The sequence below is a fragment of the Coturnix japonica genome, chromosome 4 (genome assembly GCF_054131305.1).
Source record: "Coturnix japonica strain WE chromosome 4, WE-NBRP24, whole genome shotgun sequence".
Taxonomy (NCBI): domain Eukaryota; kingdom Metazoa; phylum Chordata; class Aves; order Galliformes; family Phasianidae; genus Coturnix; species Coturnix japonica.
Genome location: NC_140666.1, coordinates 75,004,583 through 75,020,614, shown reverse-complemented (window position 1 = coordinate 75,020,614; position 16,032 = coordinate 75,004,583). Strand labels below are relative to the sequence as shown.

The window sequence follows — 16,032 nt, the reverse complement described above, 5'->3', positions numbered from 1 at the left end:
AATTTAAGATTGCCTAGATAACTTCTATTAGATAATCTCCGTGTTCTGCCCTTTGCCCAAGCTAGCGTTCAGCTGCAAAGCCCACTATGAGACTTCCAACACTGTTTGTTTCATGTTGCCTTTTCATGGAGCAGTAGCTTTCCACACTATGGAAAGAAATGTGGCTATAAGGCTCTCTGTGACCACCTTGGGACTACAGTGCACTTGGAAACAAAGCTACGCTCGATTTAAAAGTGAGGCAGCAAATCAACAAACCAAACTTGGTGCTCAACAGAACACACAGTCCAGTGTAAAATTCCAAGATGATCTTGGAATTCTTACTGTTGGGATTCTTACTATTCCCCTCACTTCAAACAAATTGCCTTGTAGAGCAGCCTCTATTTCTCTTGTGGTCATCTGAATTCACTTGATCAAACATCTTAATCTGACAGATAGAAAAATGTTTAGATAACATTTCCATATATTTACATGCAGAGATAATATTTAATGTACTGCTAAAATAAGTTACTAAAAATATACATGTCAAGCAGAACCTACTCCCGAATCCCACTGAGACATTGTAGCTCAGGCCTTCAGGCAGCAAAAGAAAGGAAGGAAAGAAACAGTTGTTAATGTATAAATATTAAATTGATGTCTTACCTCCACAGATAAACAATGGAGCCATTTGTTCCCACTGTTCCTTTTTGTTGTTGTTTTTTGGGGTTGTTTGGTGTGTTGTTTTTTTTTAATACATTTTATAAAGATTAGAAACACTGTTTGTGTTAGTGTACTGATTTCATGGAACAATGTTTCTGACCAAAATCCTACAGCACATTAGCCTGGTAGGCTCATGATACATTATTTTTACTAATGGACAGAACTACATTAGCAGGGCCTTGACAAACATTACACCTGCCACCTGGGACAAAGGCATTTAGGTGACTACCTGAAGAGTAATCCATGGGAAGAAATTTGGGACCTTCAGTTCTGGAAAGCACCAATGAGAGAGAGAGCCAGTTCCAGAAAAGTGATTCAGAATGCCTACAACATTAAGCCAGAAAGCTGAACCACATTAGTTTCTCACCACACCTCTTCGGCATCGTCAAAAGTTTCCTTCTAGATGGAATGTTTAGGTATAAAAGAAGAGAGCCAAATAAGTATAAGTCTAACCCATGCTAATTCCCACCCCAGGATAGGAAGCTGTAAACAACAATGCCTAATGGTGCAAACACCAACAACGGAACAACATAATTTACAGTGGTTAAGAAAGATACAATTAAGTGTAATGGGAAGAAAAGAAGCAAAAAGTGAATGTAAATTAAATATTGCTCATTTTCCTAAGAGAAAGGTCTATTAGGAAGCAGATTAATCTCCCATTACTTGTGTAATTCAAAACCAAGTACAATACTTAAGATGCTACAGGGAATAATCCTGTTCTGGAGAGGCAGACTACAAAATTTCAGATCATTTGCATTTCCAGTTTCTCTGAGACTAACATTCTACAGAAAACTATTACAAAACACAGCAATAAAATTCATGGAAGCAATAAGACGTACAAAATTAATATATAAATCTGTTGAAAAACATCATGGTTAATATCCTACGTGTATCATTTTATACAGTGGTTTAAATAAAATAGTTCCAATTTTGTTTTTTAGCCTGCAAACTATGGAGAAAATGTTGTTATTTCCAGTATTTAATTTATTTGTAGCATCCATATTTGAAAGAAGGCTTAAAGAGCCTTGAGAATTTTGGCTTCAACTTAACATTTATTAAAGGCCTCGACTTTTGCAAGTGTGCTGAACAGTGCGTTCACAACTGCCATTTAAACACTACAGCCCAGCTCTTCTTAAATGCAAATATACCCTTGAAAACTAAATAACACAAGCTGATCTGTTGAATTTTTACTGACCTGGAAGACTCCACAAACCAGCAATTTCCAAGGTTCTTAATTTCTTTTCTAGTTCTGCCACTCGATTACCTAGAATTCTTTGAAAAAAAGAAAAAAAAAAAAGAAAAAAAAACCAGAAGTCGGGGACATTCAGCTAAAATGAGATTCCCTGTTACATGAGTGTAACCAAAGCCTAATTGTATGTGTGACTGCAATTGAATTTCGTACTTGTTACTTAATTAGTGCAGTAAAACTGTTAACAATTTTACTGATTTTTACTAATGGCACTGGACAGCCTCCCCCAGAGCTTAGAGAGAGCAAAATATAGTTGCCTAATTTATACTATGATTAAAAATTAAAAAGCAAAACAAAACAAGAAAGATTTAAACAATTATCTTGGATGTATGGGACATTCAATCTTTACGTAACGCTAATGACCAAGAATAGCAACTCCCAGTATTTCTATTTTCATGCTTGCAACTATTTCTTCCTGGTTACTTTCACTTTCTCAGCAGCTAAAATCAGAAGATAACAGCTATGCAATCACAATGTGCAAAACAAGACAACATCTGGATTGATTGAGGAGTCCCAAGACACAGCTTTGGCCTACTCTTATTTACAAGGGTTTGTCTGTCAGTAAGATTGCTTCATACAGCAAAGAACAGCCTTGCTACTATATCTCTTTTTTTAGGTGCTGAACTGTTGTCTTATTTACTAAAAAGCTGCAAGCTCTTTAGTGCCTTTATCACTCAGCCACCCTCAGTTTTCACTGCATTTCTTGGGTCATCACTTCTATCTGATTCCTAAATAAATACTATTTGCAGTCAGCTCTCCTGCTGGATTTACCTTTTAGTCTTAATTCTCTCCCAAGATCAAATGAGAGATTTGTATCTTGCAAAGAAAGCTCTTTTTTTTTTTTTTTTTTCTAATGAATTTTGGAAAATGTTTCTCTCACAAGCACAGCAAGTCTCCTGGAGTCAAAAGTCTTTAAATAAATCCCAAACAATACTCAACAGAGTGAGAGAGCTAGACAAGACAGCAGTTCTAAACATGACAGCAGAGATAATGGAAAGCAAGCTTTACTCATCAAATTACAGCAACAGGATAAGTCAGTTAAATTTGAACTGAATGCTGAGAAGCACTATATTGCAACACAGCAAGGCAACAATATCCTCCCAAGCTCACCAGAGCTGTGTAATACTGCACTGCATGCTCTCCACCCAGGGCTTTATGCTGCAAACATTTGAGCACACTGGGAATGTCGTTACTGACAGGATGATAGAATCTGGGTCACGAAGGACAGCAAAACCAGCAAATATTAAATGGGCTAGAGAAACTGATTAACAAGGACTATGTATTTTTGAGAGCTCTAATGTGAGGGCTCTGCAGTGATAGAATAAAAGCTTCTACGTATTTTAAGGACTGCAAAAATAACAGTTTGAGAAGGAGATTGTAAAAGAGAAAGCTTAGAATGAACATCTAAGCAAGCACAGGGTGGTTTAGGGATATGTAACAATTAGAAAGCAAACAGCTCATCATGTTTATAAGCAGAGGAGAAAAGACATGTGGCAGCAGTTATTTCTTCAGTGAAACTCAGCAACCAAACAGGCCACCAAGGCTATGATAGATCTATTACTGCCTTCTCCAATAACTGCTCATGACCAGATTTTTGCTTTCAGAACACTTCCTTCTGATACAAGGGACTCAGTCCTATTAACTGTGTTTTCACAGCCCTGTGTATTGTGCTGGCCTGAGGGCCCACTGAAGGTCAGCTGAAGGATATGGAACTCCCCTGGCTTAAGGATAGGAAAGAAGGACAAATTGTGAAATACTCCTTCCAGTACATGTGAGCTTTGTGAGGGAGCCAACAAAACAAAGCTGATGTGGCTAATGGTTGTTGCTACAAATGTGCCATGATTTTGCTCTTTTGCCAGGAAAAAAAAACCACAACTAGTTATTTCCATAAGTGTCTTACCAGTAGGTCCAGGACAGAAAAGGGGGAAAAGACATCAACTAGCTGTATCACAGACCAAAACTAACTTGACAACAAGAAGTTCAGTTAGTGACTACATGAAGTTCAGTTAGTGCTACTCCCTTGTTATTTAGAGAACAGCATTTCTCTTGCTTCTCTTCAACTTTTAATTCATTTATCTGCAGTACAACAGCAATTCCAAAGATTTTTGTGTGACTCTATCCTGATAATTCCTACCGAAGCCTCAGACAATCCTGAAAACAACATGGTTTGCCCCAATTTCCCCTTTCCCCTGTGCCCTGACAAATAATTTGCCACCTCAGTATATACTGTGGAAAGTCTAAGTTGTGCTGTCCTGGAAGAGCAGGCATTTTTGAAGGGGCTGCGTGGGTTGCTAGCATCCAATTCCCAAATCTATTTTCCCCCTTCTCTAGCAATAACAGACCAGATCCTTTAAAGAAAACAGGATTCTGTCATCGACAAAGATGCCAAAAATTATTCCCATTGCTCTCTAGTTATGTGCTTAATGCAACAAGGGAGTTTGTCCAAACCTCCCTCCAGGATAAGGCTTTAGACAAATATGTCATCAGGTGACAACAACGAGGTTACCACCTGAACATAGAAGTTCCCTTCTGGCAATTCCATCTCTTCCCAACACACATGGGCATAATCTCAAGGGAGCTGTTCTGATTTACAGTACCTGATATCCACTCAACCTCATCTTTAACTTAGACTTACAGAAGGCATATACCCTCATATAGACACAATCTTCCAAACACCCATAAATAGGGTCTTATTTTCACATTTACTTAACTATTTAATCTTGCAATACATTACTGCATACAGAATTCATTTAAAACTTCTTTTTCAAATTAAGCTAATGTGCTTGTAAGGAAAAACAAAGGATGTTGCTTAAACTTAGAGGCAGTAGCTACCTATCACATGGGGAAACTGACCCATCTTCTTTTTCAATAACTTATATCTCTCCTAAATCATGGAATCACAGTATGATTTGGGTTGGATAGGACCCTAAAGACCATCTAGTTTCAGTCCCCCTGCCATGGAAGGGTTGCCATCCACTAAATCAGGCTACACACAGCCCTATCCAACCTCACCTTGAATGGGGCATCCACAGCTTCTCTGGGCAGCTTGCACCAGTGTCTCATCACACTCTCAGTGAAGAATTTCTTCATTATATCTAATCTTAATGTACCCTCTAGTTCGAATTCGTTACTCTTTGTCCTACCACTAACACTCCCTGATAAAGAGTCAATCTCTAGTTTTCTTGCAGGCCTTTTTCTTGTAAAAATGAAGCTAAAATAATTACAGGTTGGACTCAGCCCTTTCATTCTCAGGCACTTCCTTTTGTCATACCAGATATTTAGAAAAACAGCAATAATCAGAGTGCATCTGTTCCAAGAGCAAGTGGAAACAGACATTTGTTTTAAACAGGCTAACAGCAGAAAGTTAACTTCAAAAATACACTCAAATTACAATCCATCTAGAAAAAAATCTGCTGTCTTGTTATTATTTCCAATAATCAAAACCCTAATTTACTGTATTGTTATTGTGAAGTTAAATAGCCTTATTTCAATTGTCAAGCATCAAAGCAGGTTGGGACTTTGGAGTAGACTAACTTATGGGAGGGAAATAAGTCAGTGTAGTCTTGAAGAATCGCACTTACTGGTAACAGAATCACTAACAGATGAAATGCCTATCATAAACCAAATGTATAACTTTTTCCTCTGAAGAAAACAAACACACCAAAGTCTCATGTTCTTCAACCAACTACATCTTCTTCACTTGTCTTTAAAATAACTACACGCAGTAGTTGAAAATAGAGATATCAGTATCAGAAAGTAAAGCCATCATCCCATCAGTACATTTGAGGGACGTAAAGGACTGCAAGAGATGTAAAATTAAAAAAAGAAGCTTGCTACAGTTATAGTCGGGAATATGCAAATTACAGCACCGGGAAATGATGCAGTATCAGAGTGTAAAAGGCAAAGACTGGAATAACAAAAGTTATTCTCTTAATGTTTTTTCTGATGTTACGTTGGCAGCAAGGAGGGAGCAAGCAGATGTTAGACTCCTCATTAACAGTGCTCAGTGTAGGAGCTCACCTTGCATTTCACAACAGCCTTAAAAGCATGAATCAACTGAGCTGCCATCAGTTAGAGCTGGGCTACATTCTCACTGCTTCACTCTCTCTTCAGCTGATTAGGCATTTGCTTTCTCAAGAGTATTCAAGAGTGGCTATAAACTGCTCCTCCACTTCATTCCTCCACTGCTGCCACATCCCTAAGAACTATGCAGTGGAGTCTGCCTAGTATCACAGTTACAAGTGTTCAAAATGAATCATCTATTCTAGCGCAATACAGTTCACTTCAGAGCTACTCCTTCCTTTCATGAAAGATAGCTGCCTGTTTCTGACATCTGGTCCTGATGTGCTTTTGAGAAGCCTGAATAATCTCTGATTACCAGTAGTGACTCAGTGTTGCAAAAAGCCCCCTTAAAAAAAGACAAACAAACAGAAAAAGCCCCAAAGAAGAAAAAAAATCAAACTAAAACCTGAGCATAGAATTGAGGAACACTTCCTAGTTCTGATTTTCATACACTACTTAAGGACAATAGCATCAGAATGTCAGAAAATGTGTCAAAAATGATTATATTCTGCCATGATAGGTGTTACGCAAGATACAATACATTCTACTGATGAGTGGAACAGCTAAGGGTAAACAAATTCTCCTTGAAACTTCAGTTCAGATTTTAAGAAATCATATGGCAATGTAACTGTGTTTATCTCCTGAAACTTTGGCAAATAACTATAGGAGCAACAGCCATCATCCACGACACATAGGCCAGCAGCCTGTAACAAATGTCACACTAAGACTTTTCAGACTTTTTCCTAGGTATAACATTTGCTGTTCCCACCAATGTTTAACAGTTGATCTATCATATCTTTTCCATTTCAAGGGTGTCCTTCCTCCTGGCTGCTTCTCTTTAGCCCTCCCTACTGATTACCAGCAAGAAATACCAATTCATTATAAGAAGCCAAATGATTTACTATGGTTTCTCTTTAAGCTGAGCTGTAAATCAGTCCTTGCTTGGCAGTGGCAATCAGGTCTCTTTAAACTGTATTATTTTCTCTAAACACATAGTTGATTTTTGGTTCTAAAATCCACAGTACCCACCCACCTGTTAGCAGTGACAACAAATTTTCTGTGAAAATTCCTTCCCACTTCCCTGAAACTCCTCCCAGAACCATGACTTTTCTGTGGCTTAGTAAGTTCTGTTTTAGTTAAAAGTCATGCTACCTACTTGTTGGTTTGCCTTTGATGTTGTATGACCATGTTTTTTTCGTGGATTGTTTCCAACAATGCAGTGGCCAGAGATTTGAGATCTGAAATGGACTGTGGTGTGGCTGGTAGGCTACATCCATGATCCTCTGACAACAGCTCTTGGACTGCAATGTTGAAAACACAAAAATGAGTTTTGGCTTCTCAAGTACAGAGACATTACACAAACATTTACTTAGCATTAAAGGATTATTCTCATTATTTAAATGAATATATATAATTTCCTTCAACTAACAAACCCAGAAGACCAGAAACATAATACAAAGCTGGCATAAAGATGGTGGTTTTCTAAACTGACTGTTCAGAATCCACACCAACTGCCGGAGTAATAATCAGTAGAAACATTTGGGTCTGAAGCATAGGCCTTATGAGGAGCAGCTGAGGGAACTGGAATAGCTCAGTCTGGAGGAGGCTCAGTGGTGACCATATCGCTCTCTACAACTGCCTGAATGGAGGCTGGGGCGAAGGGGTCAGCCTTCTCTCCCATGTAATTAGAAATACAATTAGAGGGAATGGGCTCAAGTCACGCCAGGGAGATTCAGGCTGAACGTTAGGAAATACTTCACCTCTGAGAGAGTGGTCAGGCATTGAAAAAGGCTGCCAGGGGAGGTGGTGGAGTCACCATCCCTGGAGGTATTCAAGGAACATTTAGATCTGGTGCTGTTTTAGTGGGAAATATTGGTGGATAGGTGAGCACTTGGACTGGATGATCTTAGAGGTCTTTTCCAACCTTGGTGATATTATGATTCTATTATTTTCTGTTAACTTAATTCTTCTTCTGGAAAATGACTGCTGTTCAAGAGGAAACAAATTCATTCTGCTATGCCATTCAGGCCTACAGACTGACAAAGCTGAGTATTTCTCTGTGACTTACATTAAAATACAAGCCCACAAGGAAGCTTTTATATCACTTTCTGAAATTGCTACATACTTCAGGTTATCTTCGTTTGATGTGAAAACAGCCATCCAAGAATTTCCTTTAAAATGAGTTTTAACCACCATGACAAAAAGTACTATCTCACACACTATCTCACCTGTGTGTATATGAACATATTAACAAGGTATACTGTTTGGCACTGAGCATTTTCTCTAGTATTGTTACTGAAAGTTGTGTTACTGAAATTGAGAAGTAAGAAGGGACAAATTCAAATTCACAACACCACACTGAGTTTATTAATACCTTGTTTTGCAGACAGGACTCCAGTCAGAGCACTGCTACCGGATCTACTGTGAGTCTTTGAATTTTTTCGTCTCTCCAATGCATTCTAAGGAAACAACAAACATCTTATTCAGTAAAGCAGCAGGCCAAAAGTTCTACTTTATTCCTTTTGTTAGGAATAAAAATCTGAAACTTTGGATTTGGGTCTCAGAACTTCACAGGGCCTAGAGCTACATGCTTCAGGATACTAACAGTATACTACAGGAGTGTGAACTTCATGGAATATCACAGCAAAAACTGTCTGCAATGTTAAGACCCATTCTGTCTCACTGAAATCACAGTGTTTCAGTCTCTCCATCCCTCCCTTGCCCTCATGCATTTTTCAGACTAGCCTATTTTTGAATTGATGAGTGCCAATGAAGATACTGTAGTATTCTGTGGAGAGCATCAGTTGGGAACAAAATTGGGCTTTTCCCAGCATTTCTTTGGATAGGTTTCAAAGGAAAAACTCTAAACTCCATTACCAGAGATTATAGTGGCCTTGCAGGAAAAAAATATTGCCTTTCAGGACTTCACAGTATCATGACCCAGAAACAGGGGTCCAGTTTGTCCTGTGAAGTCCATGATACCACCATGATACCAGATGCTTATACTCTGAGATACCCGTGTCATAAGCATGAACAGACACTGACACAGACTTGGCAGTACTGTCAGAAATTTTGCTCATGCACAAAAAGCTTGCTGTTTCACAGTGACCTAGTTGGTTAAGCAGTCCTACTGACAGTCCTAGATATCCGAATCCTGTCCCATGACAAGCAGATCTCCCCTCCTGTGTACTAAAATCACATCAGAAAATGATATAATTCTTGACTGCAGGAAAGAGCAAGAATATTTTGCCAAAGGAGTTCAGTCCTGAAGGGTTAATACAAAAGAATAAATACCCTGACCCAGGATCAAAGTAATAATGAAGACATAGCACTCATTAAGGTATGTGAAGAAACGGTGCTGTTAGGGAGCAGGAAGACAAGACCTGCTTGTGATGGGAGCACAGACACGCTCATTTCCCATACACTGCACAACTTGCTACTGTTCACCTACAGCAGGCTGGAAGGCTCAGCACCCTCCCCAGGAGGTGCCACAGAACTTAAAAAGGTCACTTCTCCAAGTACCCCTGGTTTTGTAAACTGGCCAAAAAGTCTATAGAAGGAAGATTACTGAGCATATACTATACATGCATGCTGACACTGTCGGAATGTTAATGAGGGACTTTTCTTCGAAAGCGTAATTTTGTTCTTTAAATGCACACAAACTTAAGAACAAACAATAATCTCCATGAACACCAGAGCACAGATTAGATTATAGATACACTGAGAGGATTTTACCTTATATTTAGTAATATTAGATTTAAGAAGGTTCACTTCCTCTTGAATTTGCTTTAATCTCTCTTGGAGGTACCTGGAAAAAAAAGAAAGTAAAAAAAGAGAGATCTTTTATATCACAACACCTTCAGTATTGCCTCAAATGTTACTCTTTACTATTTGGAATGACTCCTCCTTTAGCTACTGAGAATGCTTTTCGCTTTACAGCATTCTGAGGGATAAAATAACAAGATCTTACTGCTTTTGACCCCATAAAAATTTAGTCAATGAAACAAATTTCATTTGCCGCCCTTCTGTCACATTTGTCAAACATCCTGCACAACCATTCTATATAGTTCCTCGGAATTTTGGGGAAGGAAGCTAGAATAATATATTTACATATAGTGGAAATAGTTGGGAAACCTTTACTCATCTCTGAACTTTAAAGTCTGTAAGATGAACACTTAAGATTCATATGTATGCCAAAACAAAACTCAATTATGCAGAGCTTTTGCACTGCAGTATCACTCAATCCACATGCATACTACACATATTTAATACACAGAAAGTTTACACAATATCCTCTTTCTCACAGTTCAACCACTCCTGCATTAGGGTCTGTAACAATTTAACTATTTTAGAGGAAGAAAAAAAAAGTGGGGCAATCAACATCCAGAGAAGGAAGAGGCTTAAACTGATACAGAACTAGTAGACTATATAAAACAAAACAAAACGCTGGGAGGAAGCATCTGGTTTTACACTTTCCTACATGAAATGCAAGTTCACAAGGAAAAGTACCTTACAAGCTACGTTTCCCTTTAAAATAATTGTTGACATTAAGGGAGGTACCTGCCACAACTTTCCCAGTGCCTCTTCTGTTGCCCTTGGTGATTTTTTTTCTTCCCCAAGGAAGTGGCAAGAATATCTACATGGGTGACTTCACAAGTACAGTGTTGTTGGAAAATCACACCTTGTTGACAGACACTCCTTATGGTGAGAAGCATGTCCAAAAATGTTAACTCTGTGTACTTGAAATCCCTACTTACAATTCAGGACTAGCCCACTTCACCTCACTATGAGTTCCTTAAGACACTGATTTTTAATACTCTTGGTTTTAGTGCCATACAGTGACAGGAATAAAAGGCCTGCACTTTTCTTCCTTGCCCAAGAGAAGACATACTACGGAATATCACTCACATCTTTGCAGCCAAATAAAATAGCATTACTAATTTCCTGCAGCATAAGTTTCCCAATATTCCCTGATGGTTAGCTACAGCAGAAACAAAATAGTCAAAACAAATGACCAAATCTCTTAGTTGTAATTCTTGGTTGCATTTTCTTTAAGGTTTTGTTGCAGCTCACTTCCCGGTGCTCCTGTTGAAGCAATATGCTACTAGTTCTAAGGAAACAGTGAGGTTTGCCATGTGCTCACCTGTTCTCCATACAGAGAGCATCTATGTCAATGATACGGTTTTCATGTCCTCCTAAAACATGATTGAGTTCTTGGTTTAATCTCTCAGACTTATCTTGATAAACAGAGCGTTCTTCTTTAACATCCTGTAACTCATCAAGTGCAGATTGAAGATCATGTCTCAGAGCCTCAATCTGAAAAGAAAGGAGAGTAATATTGCTATTTTGGAGACTGCACAGTGAAAAAAAACTGAAAGCACTTACAATCAAGCACTACGTGCCTGATCAGGATGGATTTTGTGCTTTTTTTTTTTTGCCTTTCCAAAGTTCATAACTCCAGTATTTTTACCCTATCTTGTTACTATTCTATTCGTTCGAATTTAAATAATCTTAACAGTTAGACTTGTTTTACAAAATGACTAACACATAACAGCAAAAGCAATCTTAATTCATACTATAATCTTGCTACAAACATACTAAGCTAGTTTTAGAACGTAACATCTAGGTCTCTGAGAATGAACTGCAACATATTATGATTTGGCAAATTTGGAAGATTAGATAGAAGAAAGCCTGTAAGTGGAAATTTGTACTACTCATAGGATTTTCAGCAATAAAGCTCCACACAGTAAGAAAAGGAACTGAAAGAAGTAATAAGCCAGTGTGGAATTGACAGGGTGAGCCCCGCTATTAAGCAAAAGGGTAAAAGAAATTAAGAGTAAAAGAACACTCAGGGACAAAGAGCTTCAAATTTCCAAGGAGAGGAAACAAAGAATGTTGAAGAAAGTCTGCCATGGGTTGAGAACTTTCCCTGGGCAGATCAAAAAACTCTGATGAACTAGAAAAGGACAACAGAAAAACAGGTAATGAGGCCACATGCTGAACAGATATAGAACCTGGGGGCAGAGATCACAGAGGAATCACACCGCAAGAGGAGTAAGAACAGGCAAAAGTCCTCCTGGTAAACTAAGGGAGTAATGCACTTGATGTGTAGTCTGAAGAATAATGAGAAATTTGCACCTTTTCCTTGATGACAGAATGGCTGATTGAGGGTGGAACTGCTATTGGTAGGAATGAGCACAGGATCAACAGGAAACATAAAAAATCCAGAACTGCTCAGAAAGCTATGTAACAGTTTTAGGGAAAGCATCTGATGGGCTAGATAAGGCATAGTATATGATATTGATACAGACTTGAGGTAGAAAGAAGAAATCTGCTGCAATATTTTATCAAAAGGGACAAAGGAATGGCTAAGATACAGGAGGAAAAGAGCATCTATAATCTCAAGAAGGAATTTCAGAGATTGGAAAACTCTTACCATGTATACAAGCTTAAATAATTGCTCGTTAAGAACTGCCTCAGTAAAAATCCCAATACCTTTACCACTATTTGCAGTAGTAGACAGTGGTATCAGCCTCAAAACACATGAGAAACTGTCATTTACTTGCGATAAGGCAAGCTCTATAAAACACAACAGTATGTGCCCATTTTGTGATTACTTGTTCTCGAGCCTTCTCCAGTTGTTGAACAAGGTCCTCACGTTCATGTGCAGCAAAGTGGCGAGCTCCAACTTCATCATCCCCAAGTCTTTGCTTTGCTATTGTCATTCGAAGAAGCTGTGAAGACAAAGACATATTCTGTAAACAAGAGATCACAGGCTGTAGCATCAGAGTACCTCTAGGTTAGAAAATAAGGCTGTTAGATTTCATGTCTTCCCAGTCAAATAGCTGGTATTATTCAAACCAGATGGAATTTTCTAGCTAAGGGCTTAATTCTGTTCTCAGCAAAAAAATTCCTATAAAATTCTCAGAGCATAACAGGTGTGGCACTACATCCTGCAACAACAGCCAGCAGAGTATACAAATGTCCAAATGCTGAAAGACCAAATAAACGCAAAAACATGGTCAATGCTTTTTTGAAGTGACAGGAAGTAATTCTAGACAATTCTCATAAAGCCATTTTCATATTCAGATCAAAAAAATTATCTGCAGCTGAAAGTAATTTTCCTAGTTAAGGGACAGAAAGACACCAAGTAGTTTGCTCAGCTTCACTTTACCTATGCCACTTAAAATCCCACTGTGCTACACTAGTGCACAATTTGCATTAACAACTGCTTATAAATTTTATTGCTCTTTTATTATTATTATTATTATTATTATTATTATTATTATTATTATTTCAAAAAAGTTACTTCATGCTAAAAACTAACAAAGAAATGGGCCAACAGCAAACAACTTGGCCAAGATATGCAAGAAGCTAATGAACTCATCAGCTTTGCGCTTACTGAAAATAGCCTGACTTGAACTAATGCACAGCTGTATTAAATATCTTAGGCAGATAGCAACTACCTTTGAGAATTATCAAGTATAAATAAGAGTCTGTAAGGCATTCAGCATTTGTAGTTGCATATACTGTGCACAGCCAGGCAAAAGCGTGGCCTCCCTAGGGCCTACCTTGTAGAAGCTCCACAGGGACTGCAGAAGCTCACTATGATAACCAGCCTGAGTTTCCCCATATTTGACTGTACCAAGGAATTAATGTACATCATTACAGTGCAAAGTTAGAAAAAAAAAAGAATCAATCTTTTGAAGCAGAAGATGCTACATTAAAATTTGTCTTCATTTATGGGATGCCAGTCACCGTAGCTGCAACATGCCAATTAAAATCTTGCTGATACAAGACAGGTTAGCAAAATCACCTTCCCCGCTTATTACAGCTGCAGTTTAGTGCAGTCCAAAGGAGTTTGTACAACTCAGTCTCACAGGCAGCTCATTGTTCAGGAGAAGCAGTGCCCCCAGAAGTAACACTGGAGGTTACATTTCCCTCTGCCCACCAAAAAACTACTGCACAGTCAGGAAGGCTGAATAGATTGTAGAAGATACGATTCCTGTTTATTTCTTTACCAAAAATACTAGCAAACTATTAAGTCAAGAAGGTAAACTAAAAAATCCTGGAATGATCTCAAAGCCATGGGATGATTTTTTTAAAAGCTAAAAGGTCGATAAGCTAAAGGCATGATAATGTGATTTAATGCAGTTAGATTAATTACATTTCTATAATCTTTATCTGAGGTAATCAGCAAGAAAGGTAGTAAGAAACAAATGCAGTAACATTTAAAGACTCAACCTTGTTCAGAACAGCTGGAAAAAGGGAGGGGATTGCAGTTTACTGAGGCCTCAGTGCCTGCAGCACAGCAGCACCAGGCTGAGAACATATCAGGGCTGCAACTGTGTGCTAAGAGCAGCTCTCCTCCTGCACAGGAGGGGGGATCATCAGATGCAATTATATCCGTGAGCGATTAGTACTTGCAAGGTCAAACAGTCTGCCAGTAAAACAAAAACTATTTCCAAAGAAGTCTGAGATAAAGGGGAAAAAAAGCACAAATGCTTCAGAACCCCATATTCCGTCAGTAAAAGTACTACAAACACAGATAAAACAAAGTAAAACACCAACCCATAAAACAACAGAGTGCTTCTCCCAGGCTGCTGGCCAATCAGAGAGCTGGCAGGGCACAACAGGCCAGGTCCTTTAATTCTGCACTGCAAAAGCCTCACAAAGCAGCACCACCTGCTGTAAAATTCCCACTTAAAACTCCGTGACCCAAACAGACACTAAGTGTTGTGCCAGAAGGTTAAGGATTTATTTCATATTTTAGTGTTTTATCATAATGTTTATACAGTTGTCCTCTGGCTGCTGTATTTTTATTTCCATCATTCAGAAATCACCGAGTAAAGAATCACTCAGGTTCATTTTGCAGACACAGAACAGGTTTATGCTGCCCCTCAGGAACCTACAAACAGAATTCACTGCAGAGTGGAATTAAGTTAACAGCACCTCACCAGAGATCTCTCCTGTTCGTCATGAACCAACATACTGTTAATCCAAATACTCTGCTGCTGCAAAGCCACCAGGCTCTACTCCTTATATATTACACTTTTCTCCTGATCAGTGTCAGCTAAAATAGTTATTCATAAAGTAGCAGCTCCATAGCACTAACACAATGCTCCAGAGAGGTTTCACTGCAAGAGCTGCTGTGCCAGCTAGAGACAAAAGATAATGTCTGTACCAAAGTTTTATGTCCCTGGTTATCTACAAACCATGCAAAGGAAAAAGGGAAAATAAGCACAGACAGTAAGTTCTTCAAGGAAGGCAGAAACCATCACATTTAGCTCCAGTCATTGAAAGATATTATCTTCCCCATGTTGTCTATAAAATCTTAAGAAGTAGATGAGGACTATGCAAAATTGCAACATAAAGTCCCATTTCAGCCAAAACATGCACCACATTTAACATTCTGCACTGTTGCTGCCTTACAATAACAAACTGTCAGTAATACCACAGCTATTGTTTCCCATGCAGCTTCCTTTCACTTAGCACTGCCCTTGACAGCCTACAACATCATTTCTTTGCGTGGGTAGGAATGCAAGTGAAGACAACTGAGTCATCTAGTCTTCCAGAAGCCTCCAGTCTCTCTCGTACCTTCCATTTTCTTTCACTCATGAGAAAGAAGGAGATCTCCTAACTACCCTCCCTCCAAGTTTCAGTAATTGTTCTCAAAGTATTGCTGCCAGAATGTTAGAAAGGAAAAGGACTTACAAAGAACTGTATCATAAACATAGAATAGTTTTCATGTGTCAGGGCTGATAAGAGATTGCGATCAATCATAAAAATAAATAGTCTTAGATATCTGCTGCTGGAGTGCTGCAGTCTGACTGCTGCTGTATGTCAAAAACTGCAGCAACAAACCCTTCCAGGGACTGCCTAAAGAAGTTTCATTTCTGCCTATTCGATTCTGCTTAAAACTAAATGGAAAAAAAATTAGTCTACTTAAGTCAAATTCAAGTACTTTGTCATTGCCATTAACATACTTAACGCGATTTGAAAAAAAAAAGGTAAAATGCAATCAC

At 38.5% G+C, this 16,032-nt stretch overlaps 1 protein-coding gene across 9 annotated transcripts in view; it reads right to left on the bottom strand.

The window, feature by feature from the left end:
* The window catches only part of CCDC149 (coiled-coil domain containing 149), a 49,260-nt gene that overhangs the window by 11,366 nt on the left and 21,862 nt on the right, over window positions 1-16,032 (bottom strand). For 4 of the 9 annotated variants that reach the window (XM_015862729.2, XM_015862730.2, XM_085545630.1 and 1 more), the window contains exons 5-10: window positions 12,625-12,741; window positions 11,151-11,323; window positions 9,743-9,815; window positions 8,382-8,466; window positions 7,164-7,308; window positions 1,892-1,968 (exon numbers count right to left, since the gene is read on the bottom strand). In XM_015862729.2, coding sequence (XP_015718215.2) covers window positions 1,892-1,968; window positions 7,164-7,308; window positions 8,382-8,466; window positions 9,743-9,815; window positions 11,151-11,323; window positions 12,625-12,741 — 670 coding nt within the window. Of the gene's footprint in view, window positions 1-537; window positions 571-1,891; window positions 1,969-7,163; window positions 7,309-8,381; window positions 8,467-9,742; window positions 9,816-11,150; window positions 11,324-12,624; window positions 12,742-16,032 lie in introns of all 9 variants that reach the window. The other 5 variants (XM_015862731.3, XM_015862728.2, XM_032444154.2 and 2 more) reach the window with 2 other exon arrangements.